Source organism: Camelus ferus, chromosome 6 (assembly GCF_009834535.1).
Source record: "Camelus ferus isolate YT-003-E chromosome 6, BCGSAC_Cfer_1.0, whole genome shotgun sequence".
Taxonomy (NCBI): domain Eukaryota; kingdom Metazoa; phylum Chordata; class Mammalia; order Artiodactyla; family Camelidae; genus Camelus; species Camelus ferus.
Genome location: NC_045701.1, coordinates 65,561,949 through 65,585,314, shown reverse-complemented (window position 1 = coordinate 65,585,314; position 23,366 = coordinate 65,561,949). Strand labels below are relative to the sequence as shown.

Sequence of the window (23,366 nt, the reverse complement as noted above, 5' to 3'; positions counted from 1 at the left end):
AGGTTTGGGGTATTATTTCTTTATGGCAACTAAACACAAAAGGCGTCAGCATCCTTTCCCGGTATATTTCCATTCCCCTGGGTCCTTCGGGGTTCAGATCACTTTAGGCATTTCTGTCATTGGAAGTTTCCTATTCAGGGAGAAGAGCAGAAGGCCCTAAACAGGCATCAAGGCCCCAGGCTTCAGTGATATTGTGTTGCAAGTTACAGGGTGGGAGGGTTGGTTGGGTTGTCTGTTTAGCCCCTATGTATTCTTTACTACAACATTTTCTTCAAATGTGCCATATACCTTCCCAACACCGGGTCTTTGCACATGCTAAACCTTCTCTTGGAGGCTCCTCACCTTCTGAAGTTTAATTTAACCACCATTTACTGTGTCTTACTGTGTGCCTGGGGCTGAGGATGCAAAAATAAATAAGACAAGACTCCTTGTGTGATAGAAGACTTTGGCCTAGGGAGAATGGTGGTGCTCGTGGTAATGTAACAGCGATAATGATACAGCACGATGGCAGGACCTTTCAGGGAGCAGTTACTATGTGCTGGGCAGTTATGAACACAATGTCATTCAAAACTCGGTAGAACAACAGTTCTGCAAGGTTGTCATTATTATTCCTCCCATTTTGTAAGTGAGGAAACCCAGGCTCAGAGAGGTGATGTCATTTGCTGAGCTGGTACCTGGCAGAGCTGGAACTTGAGTCCTAAGGAAGCTACTCCAAGGATGAGCCTCCTTGACTCGGGGCTCCCGCACTCCATTTTTTGGATGGAGGTAAGGCGTGTACTTGATGTTGAGTTCACAGCAGACAGATAAGTCAGGCTCAGGCTCCCAAAGTCCTGGTTGGGCTCTGCTGTCTAGTAAACCGAAGATGATCACTCATGAATAATGTGGGTGCAATATTGTGTAACGTAATGGTTGTTGGGCTAGGGGGTGACTCACTCCTGAAGGCCTCGAATCAGACCAATGTTATTTCCTCTGGCTTCCATTGGACCTCACCCAGACTCCTCTAAACACCTGCCTCAGTCGCTGAATCAGGGATGTGGGCTCTGGTTGGCACTGTAGAGCTGTGAACTTACCATGGGCCCGAGGTCAGTTACAGAAAGAGGAGGTGTTGAGGAGATGCTGTTACTGTAGGCAAGGGCTGGCGGGTCAAAGCGGGAGGAGGAGGGCTGGTCCAGGTGACAGGTGTAGATACTGAACCCACGGAGAGATAAGGGTGTTCTGGTTGAAGCCAAGAAAGTTCAGAGGGAAAGATAGAAAACGTGATTCTTTTTTTTTTTTTTTAATAACACAAATTTATTATCATACAATTCTGTAGATGAACAGTCTGGTATAGGTCTCACCAAACTGAAATTAAAATGTCCCCAAGCTCTGTTCCCTTCTGGAAGCTGTAGGGGACAATCCCATTCAGTTTCTTGGCAGAATTGACTTCATTATGGTTGTGGGAATAAAGCTTCCATTTCTTACTGTCAGCTGAGGGCCATTCCCAGCTTCTGGAAGCTGTCACAGTCCTTGGCTTGTGGGTCCCTCTCTTCACTTTCAAAGCCAGATTTTTTTTTTTTAAATTGAAATATAGTCGGTTTACAATGTTGTGTTAATTTCTGGTGTACAGCATAGTGATTCAGTTATACATACATGTTGTTTTTCATGTTCTTTCTCATTATAGGTTATTACAAGATATTGAATGTCGTTCCCTTTGCTGTACGGCAGAAAATACAATTCTTGAGCAAGATTGAATTTCTCTTTTCTCTCCCTCTCTGCCCTTCCTCAGGAGCTGGATGGAGGAAGAGCAAAACCGGGAAGAGCCTCAGGATCAAGGCAGCCTTTGGAAAGGCCTGTGCTTGCTGCTTGCTTTGCAGCTGCCTCATAAATGCCCCTGAGCGAGATCTGACCAGGTGGGGCCGGGGCCCAAGGGCATGCTGAACACCCCCATCCCCGCCCAGAGCAGACCAGGGAGTCCCGCCTCCAGGGGAATCTCCCTGAGGCCAGGGTGGACTCCTCCCTCCTGCCTGCCCTCCCTTCCTTCCTTCATTCCTTACACCCTCAGCACATCCTGAGCTTTGGGCAGAGTAAGCAGATGCTCATCTGGGAGAAAAAGCCCAAAAGAGGTTCTGGGGGAAGATTCTGGGAGGGTGATTCCAGGGCAGTCACCAAGGGTGGGAGATGCCCGTGGGGAGGCCAGGACTAAGAGGGACTTTTGACAAACTGTGAGGGTCCAAGTGGGAGGCACCAGGCCACACAGTCAGTGCTCAGGTTATGGTTTAGGATGGCGCCTGGCTTTAAGCAAACCCCTTAAACATGACAGTTATCCAAGTTACCCACATTGTGTGAACACACTGTACAAAGATTGACTCCTCCTGAGACACCTAAAATTATTGCTTAAATTGCATCATTTTAACAGCTTTGGGGGAATCTATCTATTGCATGAAGTCTATGGTTTTCATGTGAAATTGTATGAATGGCAGGTTATTCAACTCCTGGGTCTTGAGGAAGATCACAAAGATGAGGGTTCAGGACCCTGCCCTGCTTTTCACTTTGTTCCCCATCTCTGGTGACTTCAGCAGTCCCATGCCCAGGACGATGCGCGCTGCACAGCCTGGACTTCTAGATGCCTCGGGCTGCAGAAATCGGAGTCCTGCTGCGCGTGGCTTGCATATGGCTTGGGCTGGCAGTTTGCTGCATTTGCAACAGGAAGTGAAAATGATGACTGGGTGGGCTTCCCTGCTCTGTGGCACCAGCCCTGGTATCACAAAACATGGCCCTGGAAGGGGCTTAGAGACCTTAGTCCAACCCCCTCCCAGGAATTCCTTCTATAAAATTCCAAAGACTACTCTGTGGGGGCCTGGGGAATTGGCAGTGTTTTCACTCTCGCTGCCCCCACCCCCTCCCCACCTTGTTTGCACACTCTGCCAGGCCCTGTGTAGTTCGCTCCGAACATTCCCAGTCTCCCTAGCTTCTTTCCAGGGAGAGAGAAGTTTCCACCCACATGTTCTGCTGATGCTCCCCAGCTCAGAATGGAATGATGAGTGCTTTCTGCCTCAAGGCCTCCAGGAGAAGAGCCCATCTCCCTGCTCGGGTCAGGTGGGGTAAACAAAGGCAGGACCTGAGCCCGTGCTGCCATACAAAGCAGCTAGCGGTGAGGGTTATGGGGAGGGTGTGGTGGGGTGGGGGTTGATGGGCTAGATACAGCATCCCTGTCTTCTTCAGTCTTCCCTTCGGGTTTTATGTGCTCTGAAGCTCGGCCACAACTGCCAAATGGCTTGGGATGTCGATCCCAACCTCGCACCTGCCTCCCAGGCTCACCTCCCCACACTGCCCTCCACATTCTCTGTCTCGGCTACACTGATCTGCCTAATGCCAGCACCTGTAGTGGGCTGGGCTGCCTCCATGCCTTTGCAGTCTCTGTTCCCTCTGCCTGGAATATCCTTGTTTCTCTGATAAGCTCCCATTCAGCTATCAGACTCAAACCAGAGCCCCCCATCCGGAGTCTTCCCTGGACCACCAGAGAGAGTTAGGCGACCTCAGTGCGAGTTGCCAGCCTCTTTATGAAAGAGAGGGTTAATCTAATCGAACTGTAGTTAATTGTTGGCCCTACTGTCTGGTTCCCCTGCTCCTGAGTCACCCCCTCAGGAGCACCCGCTGCATCTGGCACATAGCAGGCACTCCATAAAGACCATGTGAGTGAATGAATACACGAATGAGAAAAGGAAACAGTGATGTAGACTAAGGGGAAAGCTCCCTCTGGGAACCTGATTCAGGATGTGCTCTCCAGAGGTCACTTTTGGGCGCTGCTCCTCCTTCTCCTGTCCTCAGTGCTAAGACGTCCTTCAAGATGCAGCGCCACCTGCCCAGCCTCCTCCAAGGATCTCCACACTGCTGTTCACCTGTGGCTTTTCTGGTCAGTCCAGTGAAGGACTTGCACATTTGGTGGAGACTTAGAACCTGAGAAACCTAGGAATCAGGTCTGGACTCAGTCTGAGGAAGGACCTCACACTCTCCAGCGAGACTAGAGAGAGTCTGCTCAGAGGGCAGTGTGAATAGACAGGAAAGAAAGGTTCCAGCTTTGGAAATAATAAGGACAATTTACGGAGTTGAGATTGGGTGGGAGGGGGCCCAGGGAAAGTGGCAGGGCTGGGGGAGAGAGTGAGTGAATGTGTGTGTGGGCAGATGTGGGAAGGAAGGGTGTGAGCAAGGTGCAACTGTGAGGGTAGGAGGGGGCGGGAGTGCGGGTGACAGCCACTGGACAGTAAGTGCCTGCAAAAGTTTGCAGTGAGAGCTGGAGAAAGGAAATGAATCAGGGGAGCACAGGGGCCAGGCTCATAATAGGAGAGGCAGAGTCAGTGAGGCAGTGAGCACCCTCTGCTTGGAATCTCTAACTCAGGCCCAAGGGCAGCTCAGGACCCAGGTTAGGGCCCCCAGAAAAGGCTGAGGATGCAGGAAACTGACATTAGGACTGGCTGGTGCCAGGAATGGTTCTGTGCATTCCCCGTTCCTTACATCACAGCCCTGGGAGATCCGAGGGATTTGGGGCTCAGGCTAGTCCCCTGCAGGATCCGGGCCCCAAGCTGCCAACACCGTCTCCCCGCCTGTCTCTGTCTCCCCAGCAGTTTATATACTAATAGCCCACAGCACCCCAGGAGGGGGTGAACAGGGATCCATTTGTTTTTCCAGGGTTTGACCTCTGGGTAAAACTCTTCCCCCAAAATGTGCTGGTTTAAGTGAAAGCGATAAATCAGCCCCTTTGAAATGCAGAAGCAGCTTGGGGAAGCCCCCTTTGATATGCAGCTTGGAAACGGGGCACTTAAAACCTAGGTTAATTCTCCAGTTTTATTGGAGGCAGAGAAAGGGAAGAGGAGGAAACCTAGGGCCAGTCATTAAGTCTGGGCACTTGAAAAGCCTGGGGCAGGGGCCGGGCAGCGCAAAAGGATCACGAAGGCACAGCGGCCCTGGGAAAAGCATGTTGGGCCCTGACAACCCTAATTCCGGTTCCCACCCAGACAGATGAGATGCAGAGGGTGGTGGGGAGGAGGGGCGGGCAGGACCCAAGAGAGGCTCCCAAGGATGGGGAGGCGGTTGCTATGGAAACAGAGCTGGGGCTCTGGGAAGGAGAAAGCCAAGGGCCAACTTGGCAATTTCCTGAAAGGAGCTGAGAATTCAAGTGAGTGTGTGTCCCATTCACTGGGCAGCTCCTGCTTTCAGGGGCCCCCGGGGGCAGCACGGCTTGCCTGTTCCCCTGCGGGGCCCTAGTCTGGATCCTTCATCGGAAACATCTGCTCCTCCCGGAACTCCTCTATACGGGGCATGGGATGGCGGAGGAATAATGCTTAAGGGCGATTTTCAGATGGGAAACTGGGATTCCCCTATCCCATTTCTAGGAGGGCAAGGCTGCATGTGGAGACACAAGAGGCCCCAAGGCCACTTGGTGCTGGTGGGGTAACGCTGTAACCTGGATTTCAGGATAGTTCCCACTGTTACCCCTGCAAGCGACAAGTCCAGGTCTTGTCAGGAAGAATGTTTCATTTTGAGGCCTGGGACAAGCAGCCCCTGTCCTCTGTTATAGGATTCCCTAGAGCACCTGAATGTGGCCCCCACAGCTGACAGCTGGTCCTACCTTCTCCAAATAGCCGCGCGGCTTGCTGGTGGGCTCTGGGTAGAGGTGAGCTGGGTGACGATTTGGTTGCTGCCTGTCCACCCTGCTTGGCAGGATCTGGTTTTTGTTTTGCTTTCTTTTTGATGGGGAGGTAGGTGGGGGTGGAGGATGGGAGCTGGGAACTTGACCCTCTAGAGCTGGGTGCTCTGTTTGAGACAGGCCAGGGCAGAGGACAGCTGACAAGCTCTTGCCACGCCCTGGCTCTGCTCTGACCTTGCTCAGGGTGTTGAATTCTAGGGAACGCATTTACGTGCAGCTGGTCTGGCTTTCTGCCCTGCACAGGTCCTGGCTCAGTGGGTCAGGGGTCACATCCACAGAAACTCGGGTAAGCTTAGCCGACAGTGACAGGGGCCTTTCCTGGGCCCCTTACACATCTCCCTCACCCCTCCCTGCCATTGAGAATCTGGACCCATGTCCATCTAGGGGAGCCTCACCCAACCCGTGCCTCCTGCTCAGATGCCAGCCCACCTTGGGCCAAGCAGGGCCTCAGGGACCTGCCTGGACCTCCCGAAGCCTCTTCCTGTGTCAGGACAATATGCTTATGACTGTACGCCTCGGGAATCTCAGACAAGGGGTCAACGAAACAAATGACAAAACTACCTCCCTTCAAGCTCTTTTAACTCAGGGCAAGCTGAGGGCCCCCGGAAGGCACGGGCAAGTCAGTGACTTCTGGTCTGCCACCCCCCACCCACTGGGGGTGGGTGAGAGAGGAGGGGCAGAGGGCCTCAGGGGCCCAGCTCCCCATAGAGCAGCTGCCACCTCTAGTCCCTATCTGTCCTCAGGGTGGTCAGGAGGAGGGAGGCTGCCCTGTGCCTGCTCCATCCCACCTCTCGCAACTTTAGGTTCTGCATTCATTAAATTAAACGAGGGGCATTTCATCAGGGCTGGGTTTCAACACCAACCCAGCTCCCTGGACTTCTAGAAGCCCAGGGCAGATGCTCCATTTTGTTCTTTGTCCCTTTCTCCCCCATTTCAGAGAAGGTGGGTCTTGGGAAAGGGGGTGTGGAGTCAGGCTCATAAAATGCCTGCTCGGATGCAGAGAGGAGGGGGTGAAAAAATGGGGGCAGGACAAATGAGACACAGTCCACCAAAGGCCCCAGAAAAAAAGATGATGGTGGGAAAAGGTGGAGGGGCTTGGATGCAGCGTGCAGAGAGAGGGAGGCAGCAGAGTAAAGGCAGCTGCATTGGTCCAGGAGTGCCAGAACCAATCCTGGAGCAAAGTGAGTGAAGGCCAAACTCGCAGTGTCTGGAGTGTTGCTGGGAAAGGATCTGTGATGGTGGTGGCGGAGGGGTGTGTGTGCCTTTGCATGTGCAGTAGAACAGGAGCCTGTACACACACACACACACACACACACACACACAGCTATAGGGTAGGCCTAGGCCAGAAACTGCTGCATTCCTCTTAACCCCAACGCCAGCCCTCTTTCCAAAATGCTCTCTCATTATTTGCAGGCACACTTCCCCCTACCACACTCGCTCTTGTTTCTCTACTTCTATATGCTTACTGCAGTTGAGACTCTTTCTTCCCTGCTCTGTGATGCAACTGTAAAAACACCTGCATTTTATTAATGCTGCCTGGAGCGGGATGGGCTGGGCCCCTCTGCTCATCCCCCAGCACTCCTCCTCCCACCAGTTCAGTGAAGCAAAGCATGCAGGTTAACCCTGTGTGGCTAGGTCTCCATCCTGGAGACGTGGGTACCCATGAGGGATGCAGAATGTCCAGAAGAGGTGGAGTCCCCTAGGCTCCCTAGATGGACGAACAGATGTTCTGGGAGCTCCCCTGACTCTGCACTTCCCTTGCCCTAGAGTTTTGGCCTGTTCCTCTTATCATTGCCCCTCAGTTCTTCTCTCCAGAATACAAGGACATCATTCTGTCTTGAAAGGAATCCTTGCAAAGTTCTAAGAGAAACTCCTCAGAAGGCGAGCCCTCTAAGCATCTGTTCCATCCTTTTGTATTAGGAGCCAGTGGGACTAAACCATTCCAGAAAAATAGCTGCTTCCTCTTTAAATATTTTAAATAAAGAAAACATACAGGATATAAAAGTGCCCATAATCCTATCACCTGGGAGTCCTGTTAACATTTCTTTTAATGCAGGACATGAACACGGCTTTTAAAAAAAAGCCTAGGAAGGTATATCATGAAACTTCAGTTTCTCTCGCTTTAAACCACAGTTGCTTCTCCCAAAGGTAATGATTGCTAACAGTTTCTTATGTATCCTTCCGGGAAAGAATTTGGATGTATACTGACATCTTCTTTTTTTAATTAAAAATAAATCTGGAATTCCTGCCATATCAGCATGTGGAGACCTCCTTTGTTCTTTGTGATGGTTGCATATTAATTGGTGAGATGGCTGGACCATAGTTTATTTAAGCAGTGTCCTAGTGATGGGCTTGGAGGCTGCTTCCAGTTTATAGTCTTACAAACATTGCTGCCGTGAGGATCTTTGGACACATGCCTTGGGTGTATGTGTGTGAGTATATCTTCAGGGAAATTCTTACCATTACATGGCAGAGCCAAAGGACTTGTTCATTTAACATGTGTTCTTGTAGCATTTTGTCTACTCTTTTTTAAAAAAGGTTGTTTATTCTGCCCTTCTTCATTTTTTCTTCCAGGCAAACTGTTAGTCATCTGTCAGAATCCAGCTCAAATTTCATCTCCTCCATGAAGCCCTCCCTGATTGATCCAGGAATACACTGGCTCTCTCCTCAATGCTTGCTTAGCCCTCTTACCCAAGCCTGATTGTAGCTCCATTTTTTACAGTGTCTGTTCTCCATGCAGGATTATGATATGAGCATATTGACATCTTCTCTCCTTCATCTTTTAAGATTTTTTCTTTATGCAATTCCACTTCTAGGTATGTACCTCAAAGAACTGAAAGCAGGGAAAGTGAACAGATATTTGTACACCCAGGTTCATAGTAGCCTTATTTGCAATAGTCAAAAGGTGAGAACAACCCAAATATCCATCACAGGGGAATAGACAAAAGGCGGTATATGCATGCCATGGAATATTATTCATCCTCCAAAGGGAATGTAATTCTCACAAATGCCGTGACATGGATGTACCTTGAAGATATTATGCCTAGTGAAATAAACAAAAAGGACAAATATTGTATGATTCTACCAATATGAGGTACCTGGAATAGTCAAATTCATAGAGGCAGAAAGTAGAGTGGTGGCTGCCAGGGGCTGGGGCGAGAGGAATGAGGGGTTAGTATTTAATAGGTATAGAGCTTCCGTTTGGGAAGATGAAATAGTTCCGTAGGTGGCTGGTGGTGACTGTTGCATGATGATGTGAATGTGCTCGATGCCACTGAACTGTATATTTTTAAACGTTTAAAATGGTAAATTTAATGTTATGTATACTTTACCACAACAAAGACTTTTTTTTTGGTATGAAAATGTACCATCTCAAAGACTCAGAGTTCCTGGCAAACTCTCTCTATGGGTCGATGTAACCATCCCCTTACCTCAAGGCAATGCTGGCCCATCCAAAATTGGAGAGCACTTATCCTATTTTCAGATATTTCCAGGGAAGGGAGCCCATGACAGTATTAGGTAATCTTTTCCAGTGTCTCAAAACCCCAGACATTCTTGGTACCAGACCTTTCCTGCTGCACCTGAAGTTAATTTTCCTTTGGTCAGTAAGTGCTTTGTCAGGCACCGACTCTTCACACACGCGAAGATTCTTGTTACGTTATCCCCAGCATCAGAGCCGAGGGCACCAAGGAAGAGGCTGGCGAGCGGCCTCTGGGGGCCTTGTGAGTCTCCCCCTCGCCTCGCCTCTCACCAGCATGATGCACCAACATTGCTGGGCTTGGTTCCTAAGTGGAGCCCGGAGCACAGGACCCCGGGACCCTGGCAGGTGAAAAAGGCGCCCACCATCGCTCACCTCACTCGAGATGTGTTTTTAGGCGGCACGTAGAGCTTTTCCCTTTCAGCTCTCCAACTGCATCCTCCCTTTAAGGTCTTTTACTGACAGGATAGAGTTCCCCGAAGGACAGGGGCTGAGTGGGTGAGCCCTTTCAGTAGCCCCTCAGACTCTCCTCCGACCAGAGACCGCCTGGCATCTTAATCAGCTGCTTGGAAGGTGCACCTGGCAAACATGTTCCCCGCGGCCTAGAAGATGCTGACTTGTCAGCTGAGCAACATCAAAGGGTTAATAAAAGAAGAACAGGCTGAGAAGGACCTCATCACCTGGGTGCCTGTCAACCGCAGGCTTTCAAGGCCTGACACGGCTGAGAAGCTCGGTCGGGAACTTGGAGGAAGTGGAGGCTTCTCTGCTGTGAGGACCTGAGGAAGTGGAGGCTTCTCTGCTGTGAGGACCTGCCCCCAGCCCCATTCCGGGGCACAGAGAGGGGAGGGGGTTTGGTGAAGCTACATAGAGGCCCCATGCTCAGTGACTCAGATGTCACTGCCACCACAAAGGGAAACCTGTGTGGGGGTGGGCGCCTCCAGAGGCCTCGTTTACCTGCAGTTCAGGGGGTGAGAACATCACCCCTGTGCTCATGTGCCAGGCCTGGCAGCCCTGGAACCTTAGTCCACGGGCCTGTGTTGACGTTTCTGTGTTTAACTCTTGGTTTATGCAAGGACCCAGCTTCAAGAAGGGGCTGAGCCCTGAGGAAGACAATAGCCCTCAGGTACTTCTCCCCACGGGTCAATCCAGCAACTGGGGTTTGATAGGAGCTAGACATTGGGCATTAATATCAATATAGTTTGTGCATCCTTTCCATTTCTCAACAAGCTAGAATGTCTAATGGAGGGAATGCCAAATACCCAAAATGTAGAATTTTCATTACCATCAGGTTGCTAAGGGACTGTCCTCTATCTAGAAGTGTTTGGAAATGCTAGTATTAGCATTTGGTTGTCTTTGTTTCTTTTTTCAAATATTGCAATGCATTTTATTTTTTGTTGTATTTGCTCCCATCTTTATCCTCAACCCCCTGGACTCACCCACCCACAAAGCTGGTTTCAGGAAACTCAAGAAATCATATGCTGCCGCAGATACAGAAAAGGTTCCCTAGGTGTCACATGAAGAAAGGGACCAGATCTGTGTTCTCCACCACTGAGTTCCCAGGTCCTTGCATGTGGCAGGCACAGAGTGGCTCTGAATAACAATCTCTAAGGGAGGGGAAAATAGGCACAGAGTTCACTTGCGTTGCCTGAAATTCCACAGCAAGTCAGCAGAGGCCGGGAGGAGAATCTGCTCTCTCACCTTGCAGGCCCATTCTCGGCAGGAAGCTGCCGGCTTGTTTTTTCAGCATCCTTTGGATGACTTTAGGTGTCAATTAGCTCTCCCAAGGGAAGTGGAAGGGCCAGGGCTGGATCTCGGAGCTCAGAGATGGTGCTTCAGACAGGATGGGCAGGGCTCAACGGTCTGGAAGAGTCGGGAGGCCCTTCATTTTGGTAAAACTGGACGTTCCTACAGCAGTTGGCATGGGGATTGACTTGGTCCTTAGGGCTGGAGTTTCCTTGGCCCCAAACTGCCAAGCAGCCAAATGTTAGGACTCAGATCATTAGATATGCTCCTGGAAAGGGGGAAAAGGTCTTCTCCCAGCCCGACCTGGTGGAGCTGAGGCAGGACCAGGCTCTTGTCTCTAAGACAGGCTCTAGAGAGCCCAGAGCAGAAGCGGCGATCTGCCTGTTCCTCCCCTGCAGGGCTCTGTTCCCTTTCTTGAGGAGGCGGCTTCCTGCTTTTTTTTTTTTTTTTTTTTGTCAACTGGGTTCAGAAAGCTGCCTTCCCCAAGGACAACTCTGATGATCAGAATGTGAGCAGGAGGGACATTGTGGCTTTCCAAGGGTTCATTGTGCTTGGACTGACCATCCTTTGTGTCCTGGTCCTAGAAGCCAGGGAACTGAGAAAGTGGCACAGAGGCGCCACCAAACCAGGCTTTACGACATCTTTGTCTGCTATGCCTCAGTTTCCCCGCCAGGAGCCTGGCAGCCAGGGATTCTGAAAAGCCAATCTAGGAAAATCCCTGAGATTGCAGGCAGCTCTGGTCCTTCCCCAGAGTCAGACGTCCCGCCACCCAAATTCCTGTTATCCATCCTGTGGCCCAAACAGCCCAGGGCCTGATGGAGGCCTGAGACAGTGGTGGTTTCGCTGAGGCCACCAGGAAAGCTTACGAAGCCTGCCTGGCCACTAGCTGGGGCCCATGAGATGCTCACGAAACTGGTGTGGGCCACCGCAGTTTCCTTGTGGGACAATTAGCTCACCCACTGAGTCCATCCCAGGCCTTGTTCCATCTCCCTGTCCTTTTTCTGTTCATTTTTCCTCTCCCCCAGGGCCTTCCTCCTTCTCCCCTCTCCCACCGTCCCTCTTCTTTCTAAGCACCACGTAACTGCAAGACCTTTGAGACCTGGACCATCTCATGGACTTTTCTTAAGCCATGAAGAGTCCAAAGGCTTTTTCTTTTAAAGATAAGTTGGGGAGAGGGTTAGAAGGGTTCGTTAGGCTGAGAAGTTACGCCTGTTTCTTTTTTCTTTTCCTTTCCCCCTCTGGAGCTGAGAGACCAGATTTTTTTCTTTTTTACAGTACATTTTGGCAGGCCCCATTTTTTTCTGACAGAAAAAAAAAATAACAGGCATATTTTGGGCGATTACTCAACTGGGGTCCTTTGTGACAGGATATGCAGCTGCGTGACTAATGGAGCTGGCTTTCTCCTGGCTTCCTTCCCCTTTCAGAGCTCTTGTTTACTGCCCTATACAAAAAAAAAAAAAAAAAAAAAAAAAAAAAAGCCATAAGTTACAGATTTTTATTAAAAAAAAAATGCCTTGTGAGATACTCAAAGGCAATAAATCGTTTGGCTATTCCATTTCCAGGGCTGCAAACTCCCCGCCCTCTTCCACTTTTTCTTTTCAAATGTTCAAACTCTTGACTCACGACATGTGAATCTTCTCCCAGCCCCACGTCTCTGCTTTCTACTGAACATATGTCCAGCAGATCATGTGTGTATATGAGTGTGTGTGTGTGGTGGGGGGATGGAAACCATATTTTTGGTGCTTAACTCAGCAATTGCTAAAGGAAGGAATAATGACTTCCAGGGGCCTCGGGACATTTTTTTTCTTTTTCCAAGGCCTTTGTGTTTCCATAATCTATGACAATTTTGTGGTGTCAGCAAAAGTTATTTAAAAACATGGAACTAGCTTAATGGGGAAGGGTATGTTCTTAACAGGGAGGGATGATTTCTTTAGAGAGTAAATCCAAATTTGGCCAGCTTTGGAATTCAGAATCCTCCAGCTTCCCGTAGAACTTTTGGAATAACTCTTTCTAGCTTGTAGTATTCGACCACTGGAACTGGTTTTTCAGTTTTTTGAGAGATCAGTCAGCCTTTTGTTTCAAAACACGTCTGGCTTATGGATGGGAAAAAATGACTAGCTAGTCAGGTTTTAGAGAGACAGTTCGGTGTAGATGAGGTACAAGATTTGTGGTCAAGTGCTGGGTTGAGCTTCAGTTGTGATCTGGAGCAAGTCACTTAATTTCTCTAAGACTTAATTGCTCCTATGTTAAAATTAGGATGGTGTCCCTTCTCTACACTGCTGGTAAGAAAAGTGAGATGGGAGATGCCCCAGGCATGAGGGGAACTGGGCAGTGGTCACTCCTAGTGCTTCTTCATCCAAAGGGCCAGCTCAAGCTTTCGAGAGGAGAGAGCCTTATTCTCTGGGAACTACAGTGCCACGTGATGAACAGGAGAGAGGTTATATATACAGCAGCCCAGGACACAATATTACAGGGATGTTTTCTAGGATAGTATTGCCTTCAACTCCCTAGACACCTTCCATGCGGGTCTCAGAATCATAACTTTGATGAGATTCCTTTCCTACTCAGGAAACTGTCGACTCAAACCCAGACACAAGGCACTGCTAACTCCATCTTGTCTGCTGTTTCCTCTGTAACTAACTCATCCCTTGCACGGATTCTGTCCTAGAGAAGTGAACACGGGACACAGGTTACTCTAGCCCCAGCCCAATAGTTTCCCTCTATGTTGTTTGAATGCCCACCTCCTCCTTTACCGCCCATTACTGTCTATTAGACCTTACTCATTTGTTGTTTCTGACAAGATTTCATCTACAACTTAGCTCCTCCTGGAGTCTCCACTGATCAAGAACCCCTCAGGTGGACGCTCCAAACTGTCCAGAAACTGTAACAACTCTCTTTTTCACCTTCTGTGGTTCAGGTCTAATGTCCTCGGCAAAGGCAGTTGACTTGATTTCACCAAATGGTAAACTGAGGCACCAGCCAGCGAACTCACTGGCCAGGGATTTCATAGCAAGTCCTTGACACGGACAGGAATAGAAACCCCACATCCTGATTCCAGCTTGCCTAGAGTTTGAAGAGGCACCTTCGCTTGGATATCCGAGAATAGTTTCTCCCAGGCTGACCAGCTGTGAAGTGATGTGTCGCAAGGGTTATTTTTTGCCTTGGCTTAACTCTTTAAAAAAACACCCCAGCCTCCTAACATCGGCCTAAGAAAACCCATTTCTCACAATGTCATCCGCTTGCCAAGTTTAAACCTAGTATATTACATCATGAACGCCTTCAGGCCTCGCTCTCAGCTTACAGCGATGCTCAGGTATCTGAATTAAGTTCAGGAATCACATTTTATTGAAGGAAACAGATCATTAAGTCACTCCACTGGACTGAAGCCGTCGACATTGCTTATTTGGAGAAGCTGAGCATTGAATAACGTTCTCTTGATTTGTGTGGACCTGGGCTGGCTGGAGCTATTTAACGAAGGGTGTGGCCATCAGATGGCGTGAGGGCCCTGGGGGCTAACAGGAAGAAGGGAAGGGGCAGTGGCGTGCTGGAGCTGGCTTGCAATGGCCGATTATTAAATTTTCAGGAATTCTGCGAGTCGGTTGTTAAACATAGACATTCTGGCAAATTAAATTATATAAACTTATAATTAAATAAATGATATTAAAAACAAAAGTAATCAGTACTAAAAACAGATCACATCCTAATTATTTTGCTGTCATTTGCTATTACCTATGCTCTTGGGTGATCTGCTGTTACATCGACACGGTGGGAATACTACATAGTGCTACATTCTATGCTTCTCTTCCCGGTTCCATACTCAGTAGTGCTGTGCTGGGTAGTTGGAAATCAACCATAGTGAGAACATTTACACCACAGACATTGGCAAATTCTACAGCTCCAGGCTTGATTTAATGTGTTGGTGATTGTCTAGACTTAAGAAAGTGATAGAGAAAATGTTAATAAGGTAAACATCTAAGTGTGCTGTAACTGTGGTAATGACGTTGTGGATGACACAACAAATCGAGATATTTTCCTGTATTCAAAAACAATTATCCAACTCAGCAAAGAAGTCGCTCCTGTCATTGACAAATGAGTGAAGTTCTGAAATACATCTTTGTTGTTTCACTTCTGACTCATTGTTGTAAATGCAGTTATCGACCAACATTCATGTCAGTTCTACACATGGGAAGCTGATTTTTAAATACTGACCATCACACTGCTAGAAAGGAGTGTATATGGACTGCTTGCTCCCGAAAAGAAGATTGTTGTGGAATACTCACAACTCAGCAATAAGGGGCATGTCTGAGAGACAGCTGTGGAAGGGGCGATACTAACTGCTGGGAAGAGAACAACACAGATATAATTTAGAGTCAGCAGCAGAGACCAGCCCATCAGAACAAGAATGTGGAAAATAAACCTGATAGGCTAAGTGGAAATGTACCACTGGATACCAGCAAGGTTAGAGTATAGAAAAGCCATATTAATTTCCTAATTCAAGGTGAGGATTAATATGCTTACAGTGTCTTAATGTTCTAAAGGCCTTTCTTATGCATGAACGCATATGACCACGGGAACAGAACTGCGAGGTAGATGGGTCAATTAGTTATCAGATCATACCCATTTTACAGATGGGAGACTGAGACTATGGGTGGTTAAGTTACTGGTTCAAGGTTTCTCTTTCCACATAAATGGCTAAGCTGGTACTTGACGGAGGAAGAGAAATAGCACAGACTTTGGCGTCAGACTTGCCTGGGTTAAAAACCCAACCTTGTCACTTATGTAACTTTGGTAAAGTTACTTTACCTTTTTAAGTTTTGTTTTTTTGTTTTTAACTTACCAAAAGGGGACAAGAATGCCACACTCGCAAGTCTGCAGCGAGGGTTAGTTTAATGAGATAATGCATGTGAAGGACCTGGAACTGAGGAGACAATTTCCTTCTTCCCACCACCATGATATTTGAAAATTATTTCTATTTGATTTTGAAATGCAGTAACTCTTTTGGCTAACATAATTACTTTTGTAGTTATGTATATATTTTTAGGTTTAGGTAAAATTAGCCTGCATGGCTTTAGGCCAAACCAATTCGAGGAAGTAGAGGCAGGGGTAGGGAGGAGAGGGGAGATGGGCCAGAAGACAGCTAGTTTGGGATTCAGATTTCATAAAGTGCTGCTTCACTCACTGGAGAGAAACCATACACGTTGCCATGTTCAGCAAGACCAGTCTGTGCAACAGGAACCAGAGCTCCACACGCACTAGTCCTTTCCAGATCGAGGCCTCCTGCTCACCACTGGCAGAAATGAGGAGGCCCCACTTCTTTCCCCTCTATCCTTTAAAACACTCACTGCCTTACCACCACACTGTCATTGGGGCAGGACCCAGCCCACAGGATGCAGAGGCCCTGGACCATTCTTCATCTCCATGGGCAGAGAGGCAGCCCACCACCCCGACAGGACTCCCGCTCTTCCTCCATGGATTTCTCTTTCTTCTTAGCACCCAACACCCAATGCCCCTATGCCATGCTATGTCATTTACAAGACTGTACACCCCACAAGAGCAGATTCTCTTTTTATTTTAATTTCATTTGGGACCTCAAATAGTGCCGAGGAATACAGAGTCCTCTCAGTAAATAGTTACTCAAAGAAGAAAGCAAAATCATCTCGATCATCACCCCACTCCCCAGTTTTTTTCTAGTTCAAAGAACAACCCATTGTTTGATTAAGTTCAGTGGGCTCAGCTCAGGCTCAGTCCTCCCAAGTACGAACCACGGTCGCAGAGTGTGCTGTCAAAGGCCCCAAGGCAGAGCTCCTCGAAGAAACAAGAGACGTTGAGGATGCTCCGCTGACTGGCCCGCAGGGCCTGAATGGAGTGATGGCTCTCAGTGGTTGAGAATATGGTGGTTCAAATCCAGCCCCTATCGCTTATTAGTTACGTCGCCTTGGAAGAGTTATTTTCTCTCTCTGTCTCTCATTTATCTGTAAAATGTGGATAATAAGATTCATAGGTTGTGGCATGGATTAATGAGGTAAAGCATGGTGAGTGCCCAGGACAGAGCCTGGCTGGGGGAAAGGGGCCAGTATTGGTCATGTTGTGAAGGAGGCCAAGGTGGAAGGGGGACTCGGTCAGGGTAGAAGAGCACTGTTGGGGCGGCGAGGAAAAGCCAAACATGCTGAAGACCTCAGTTTCTGTAGACAGAGACAACACCTGACCAGGCTGGCGTGGGAACCACGCAAATGGGCTTGGGAGCAATGACACTGACCTGGGAGGACCTGGTGCTGTCATCATCACAGCCTCGCTGGACCCAGAGCCTGCTGGAGTGACTCCAGTGGCTTCACGTATGTATGGTATATAACACAGCCTTCTCTTCTTGGGCAGAATAACTGCAAAGGCACCTGAGCATGTAGGAAAGTGTCTAAGGGGGAGGATACCAAGGAGAAGCTATACCTAAGAATAAAGGACACAAGGATTTGGGAGATGCTCAGAGTTGAGGACAACAGTGTTTAGAACAATAGGGAGGGTGATGATGAGGAGCAATAGGGCAAATGGAGAAGGAAGCCTTATTTTCCTACCACAAATCAGTCGTGGTTTCATTATGGGCGGGTACTCAGGGGCCATCGAAGGGAGGGGGTGTGGTGGAGGGGCAGGAGACAGACATCAAGGATAGGAAGTGGCATGTAGGGATGGGTCAAGTCCAGTGGGAAGAGGACTGGGCAGGGAAGCAGGGCAGCTGGGGGTGCCTGAGGGAGCCACAAGTTTATCCAGCATCTAGTCAGGGCTCATGCATCAGTCACTCGGTGAACAGTCTGCCCCCTGAACTGGTTCCCAGGGCCAGGTCAATTTAGACCCAAAAGTCCCTGTTCTGCTTGGTGTTTTAAACGCCATGGGCAGTATGGTATGTGTGAAGATACATATATGAAGACAATATGGTGCAGGGGCCAGATTTCATTTGAGGTTCCTGAGATGTCATTTTCTAGCTTTGACCTCGAGCCTCACTCTGCTCATTCGTGACACTAGCATGCCTGGCTCCTCCACAGGGTCACTGCCAATCCTGAGTGAGATAAAGCATATGCTTTCCTTGTACACCGTGGGAACTCAATAAACGGCCTCTGAATTGAACTGCATTGAAAGTTAGTATATTAACCACATCTCCTCCCTTGACTTAGAGCGGGCGGTTGAAGCTAACTGTGGCCTCCTGGTCCCAACCCCTTATCTTATCTTAGTGCTTCTGTTACTGTGCTGGGCCCACGCGTGAGCTTGGAATCCCCTAGACACCCAATAGAGCGCTGAGACTTGGGGTGGGGGTGCTGTCTCATGCGCATGCGCCCGGGCGCTGCCATACCTCCCTCTGTCTTGTCCAACTCATCCAGTGGCCCCGTGGCGCTGTGCCAGGGGGACCCAGGAGACTGGAAATCTCCTCAAACGACATCTCAGGAAAGCAAACCCCCAAGCCAGATGTTTTTAGGTCCTCCCACCCCCAACTCCCTCTAGATGTTAAAAACACCCCAGTCCTCAAGATACCTCGAGGAAGGGGGGCCAGGAAAGGCCTGGCTTGTTTGACTGCCGCCCCTCCTCCCCTCCCCCCTCCCTTGTCCTCCTGACCGGGAAGCGCTTTCTACCGTCCCCTCCCACCTGCGGGAGCTTTCCTCGGGCTGCTTACTGTCTTTTCTGCACTGGAGCTTGCAGGTAAGTCTCGTCGCCGGACTTCCTGGCTCTGCTCTTGTTAGGGAAAAGCAGGACTTTACAATGGCGGCATCCTCTTTCGATAAAGTCCCTGGCAACTCCGGCCTCCGCGTGGACCCGCGAGGCCCAGCGGTGGCCCGTGGTCACTTGGTGGTGTCCCCTCCGCAGGAAGAAGCCACGGCATCAGAGGGCTCACAAGGGAAAGGAAAATACAGCCGTGTAGGATGTTCATTGGTACTGCCCCGGCATACCTACGAAATAAAATTTGAGGCTACTTCTTCATCATCTGACATGTCATTTCATACTTGGGAGTGTATATTTAAAATAAATGGGAAGGGCGCACCGCGCATGAAAGTGGTCTTTCCTGGATGAGGGGTAGGCATTGTTGCACCTGTTTCTTGTAGCTCCAGCATATTTCTGACTTTCTGCATTTAATATGTTACCTTACAGTAAAAATAGAAAGACAAAATTGAGGATTTTCTAACATTTGATGTGAAATTTTACATAAATGTAAGTAAGTATATTTGAATGTATGAATATTTTAGATGTGAAGAATTCTCTATCCCTCTTCATATATATAATTACATATACTGTAGTATACAATATAGCATAATATATAGTATGTATTATATAATATACACTATGCATTAGTACATAGATGACTTTTCATAAATACTGAAATTCAATACAACAAAACACTGTCAGTAGTTTTCCAGCTGTGTCTTTTGCATTGGGCATTTATTATTTTTGTAATTAGGAGAAAAAAAAAACTGTGTGCACATATGTTTGTGTGTGTGTGTGTGTTTCACTTTGGTGAAAACAAAATTTTTCAAGTTATTTGCAGATCATTGTTTTTGTTTGTTTTCCTGGTACAGGGTATTTGCTTGTCTTTTTCTGCTCACCCTTATATAATATTTTTTTGTTTGTTTCTTTGTTTGTGTGGCTTTTGTTTATTTTGGCCATTGTACATTTTTTTTTTCATTTAAAAGAGAAGAAAGCAGAACTCATTTGCTTCTTATCTCTCCAGCATCATCGCCAGTAAATCCATTTTTACCCTTTAACTGACCTAAATTTGGAGGATAAGTGTTAAAACTAGCTCTTTTTCTTCCAGTTGTATTCAGATATAATTGACACAAAGTTTAAGGTGTACAGCCCGACAATTTGACTTCCATACATCATGAAATGATTATCACAATAAGTTTAGTGGATATCCATCATCTCATATAGATACCAAAAAAAGAAAAAAAGAAAAAAATTTTTTTCCTTGTGATGAGAACCATTAGGATTTACTCTCTTAACAACTTTCATATATGACATACAATAGTGTTATACATTTATCATGTTGCAGGGTATCTGCTTTTCTTGGCATGAAAACAGGTACAATTTTTTTCCAGTAAGATAACTTCTGAAAGTCAGACTTAGACCCTGAAGTTACTGCAGGATTTGATGTTTCAAACTGGCCAGATCTGTCTGGTCCATAGGACTGGTCAGCATGGGGGTGAGCATCCAGTGTTGTTTACAAACAACGGCAAAACCACACAGTAGAGAATGTTCTGCACTTAATTTCCACGCACGAGGAGCTCTGTTTTGTAGGCACTGCCTGTCTGGGGGTGGGGGTGGGGGGGGATGTATGGAAGATTAATCTGGAACTCTGTTCACAGTCCAAAGCCAGAGAAAGGTGAAACACTCTCAGAAGGGGGACTGGGAAGCTGCATCCTGGCTCTCCAGGCCCCTGGGGAGATGAGCATGATGAGCTCACGGTTATTTTCCATCCCCTGTGATCTGTGGGACTTCCTAATGCTTGTGAAGCTGTTTGTAATTTGTTCTCTGGCTAGTACTTTCTAGATTGCTCTGAGGGAAAACACCGATTTCTCCATTTGTATTCTGGGCCACATAAATAGTAGTTTTAGGTTCCCACCCTCTGTTCATGGATTTTCCTCAGGAAATTTTATCCAATATAAAAATGGGCTGAAGAGAAAGCAAATTCTTCAGTAGGTGGCTCCAGAGTCTCCAGACCCTCCGGGCCCAGGTAGGTCCGTCTGCAAACAAGGACTTCCTGTTTCTACTCCCAGCCCCGTTGCCCTGGCGTTCTCTGAGGGCAGATAGGCCTTCCTCTCTGCCTAGAATTTTGAAATTCTCTGATGGAAGTTTCGGTGTAATGGCAAATGTCATTTTGAGGCCTCGGAATGTTTTCCACTCATCACCAGTCATCCTTCCACAAAGCCGTTTTTAAATCCTTCCCTAGCACTAGTAAGGATTGAGAAACAATAGAGGTTTCATGCTCTTGTCCAAATTGCATGGAAAGTTCCAGGGGCTACAGGAGGGAAGGATGGGGAGGAGAATAAAAACAGAATGTCAGGGTCTCAGGATGTCCAGCTTAAAATACTAGCCTCTGGGACTCACTACTTCAAACATGTCATTGAGTCTATAAATACCATTCTCATCACCTGGAGTTGGAAAGCTAGCATTGTTTCACTCTCTGCTTTGCATTTATGATCTCCTTTGGTTGCAGAATACTGTTCGCCCAACTACCACCTTCTGTGGGATTCTAGGACTATCCAAGGCCAGCCTGGGAAGGAAAATCTATTATACCACTGCCCTTAAGCAGAAACTACCTGGGCCTACACTCACAGTTTCACTGAACATTCCATCAGTTTTCTAGGTCGTGCATCTTTCTGATCACTTCAATTCCTTCTTGGGTAACCAATGAAATCTATAAGTATTGTCTAAGGCCCTACAGCATTCAGAACATTGAAGAGGCGTCCTTGGGGCAAGAATTCTGGGACAAGATTGGGGACACACAGACTTAAGGAGATGAAGGCCAACACATGTGAAAGAGATAACATATGAGATGGCCATCAATCAAGAAATAAACTGTATAGAGTGGACCGAAAGTGCCGTGAGTGGAGAAGGAGTGGGGATGCAGTCTCCAGTCTTCCCAGAGGTTTGACCCAGGGTTGGGGTTTGCAGGGAGGCCAGGGTTGGAGCCAGGTCTCAGAAGATGGGCAAAATCTGGGTATACATATTGTGAGCAAATTAAATGGATGGAGCTAGGACAAAGAACAAGAATGAGCAAGGTCCAGAGTGGGTTTGTAGGTCTGGCCAAGATGAAATTCACATAGGGGAAGGCATGGCAGAGCAGACTGGAGCAGTGGTGGGAGGGGGTTACATCATGAAGGGCTTTAAAAACTTCTTTTCTACCCTAAGTTTCCTGCATGTGCTTTTTTCCAGATAAAGGTGTGTTTCCAGCCATGAATGGCTCATCCCCAAATCTGACACTTGCCCTGGACTTCTTCCTTCTACCTCCTTCCTCGTACTGGCCCACTAGTAAACCCCCAAGTACTGACCAGCCCAGAACAAGTGTTTTGCCTGCTTATCATAGATGCCTCATGGGCAGTCCAGACTGGCTTTGCTTCTGCAGGGAGTTTCATTTTTGCCAACAAAGCTGGAAAGGGAAAGGGCTAGATCGAGGATTTGGGCTGTGTCTCCACAGGCTACCATCTTGGGAGGGCCAGTGGTAGATGCCAGGAGCTGGCTGGCATTGGGGTGCAATCTGGTAGCCACAGAAGAGACCCTCATCCTTGGAGGGTCTGTGAGCCCACAGGCAGCTGCTTGGCTTGGCTTGCCTTGCCTTGGCTGGGAGCATTTCTGGTCGAGAGGAGTGGGAAATGGGTGACTGACTGAGAGAAGACAGTGGGAGGGAAGAAAGGGTCTTCAGAGCTGAAATGAGATATTTGTGAACCCCTATCTACAAAAGGGCAAGAGGTGGCCTTGAACAATGCTGCTGGCAAACTTGAATCAAGCATTATTGTCGCCTGAAGCACTTTAAGGGAAGATGAGGGTGGAATATACCTGCCAGTGCTGCTCTCCATGTGAAAGGGGAGATTAAAAGGAGCAAATGGCCAGGAGGGCCAGGCGGACCCTGTAATGAGACAGAGGATGTGAGGGGTTAGGATGTGAGAGGGAAGTCATTGCTGGGGATGGCTGAGGACTGGGGGCTCCCAGGGATGGGAACTATGGTAGCAGTTCTTGGGCCCTTTCCACGGCTCCTGGCCTACTGCCTTCTACACTGATTCATGAGACCAAGAAGCAAAAGTAGGGGAAGAAGGGCTTTTCAGTAGAAACACCCCATAAACAAAGACTTACTCCCACCAGCAGAGGTCCAGCAGCGGGGAAACTTGCCACTCCTCCCTGGCTCGTAACCATGACTTTCTCACTCAAAGGCTGTCCATCTGTCCAGCCATTTCGCCAAGCCCCAGAGCCCCATGCTGGTTTCCTTTGGAAGAGCCTCAGCTCCCGGGGTGATCTCGGCAGCAGCAAGGCCCACGGACGCCTCCAACTCCAAACTTTCCATCACAGGCAAGGATCGGCCTAGTCCGTGGAAGTGAAAATAACACACTGGCTGTTTATGAGCAAGACCCCTCAATAGAGTCATCGGAGTGGTTCTCTCTGCAGCGTGTCTAATCTTCTCTGGCTGCCTTTCTGGGCCCTCGGCTCTGATCTATTTTGGTCTCTCTCTTCTTTGATTCATTCTGGGACTTCCGTGCCATAAATCTGAACCCCCTCCAGTGCTTGGTCCCACCAGCAGGCAGACAATTCATAATTAGTTGTGGTCATGGTTGTCCAAAATGACAGGCGGGGAAACTGAGGCACAGCAGGCTACAGGGCCTTGCCCCGCCCCCCACAGCGACCCAGCTGCACAGCTGCCAGCAAGGCCCAGGGTCCTGGCTGGGACTTTAGCACTGGAGTGTGTGGGCAAGGCTGGGGGCCATGTGAACTGTTAGA

General features: G+C 48.4%; 1 protein-coding gene and 1 long non-coding RNA gene across 9 annotated transcripts in view; one reads left to right on the top strand and one right to left on the bottom strand.

The window, feature by feature from the left end:
* LOC116664319 overlaps nucleotides 1–8,669 on the top strand; it is a 72,159-nt gene extending 63,490 nt beyond the window's left edge. For 4 of the 5 annotated variants that reach the window (XR_004320794.1, XR_004320795.1, XR_004320792.1 and 1 more), the window contains 2 exons: nucleotides 1,766–1,889; nucleotides 8,258–8,669. This is a non-coding gene — a long non-coding RNA (uncharacterized LOC116664319). Of the gene's footprint in view, nucleotides 1–1,765; nucleotides 1,890–2,459 lie in introns of all 5 variants that reach the window. The other variant, XR_004320793.1, reaches the window with a different exon arrangement.
* Nucleotides 1–23,366, bottom strand: part of RAD51B (RAD51 paralog B) — a 723,675-nt gene that overhangs the window by 14,995 nt on the left and 685,314 nt on the right. The window contains exons 11-12 of one of the 4 annotated variants that reach the window (XM_032482241.1): nucleotides 1,071–1,215; nucleotides 762–848 (exon numbers count right to left, since the gene is read on the bottom strand). In XM_032482241.1, the coding sequence (XP_032338132.1) occupies nucleotides 1,088–1,215 (128 nt within the window). In that variant the 3' untranslated portion in view covers nucleotides 762–848; nucleotides 1,071–1,087. Of the gene's footprint in view, nucleotides 1–761; nucleotides 849–954; nucleotides 1,216–11,338; nucleotides 12,346–23,366 lie in introns of those variants that run through there. The other 3 variants (XM_032482240.1, XM_032482239.1, XM_032482248.1) reach the window with 3 other exon arrangements.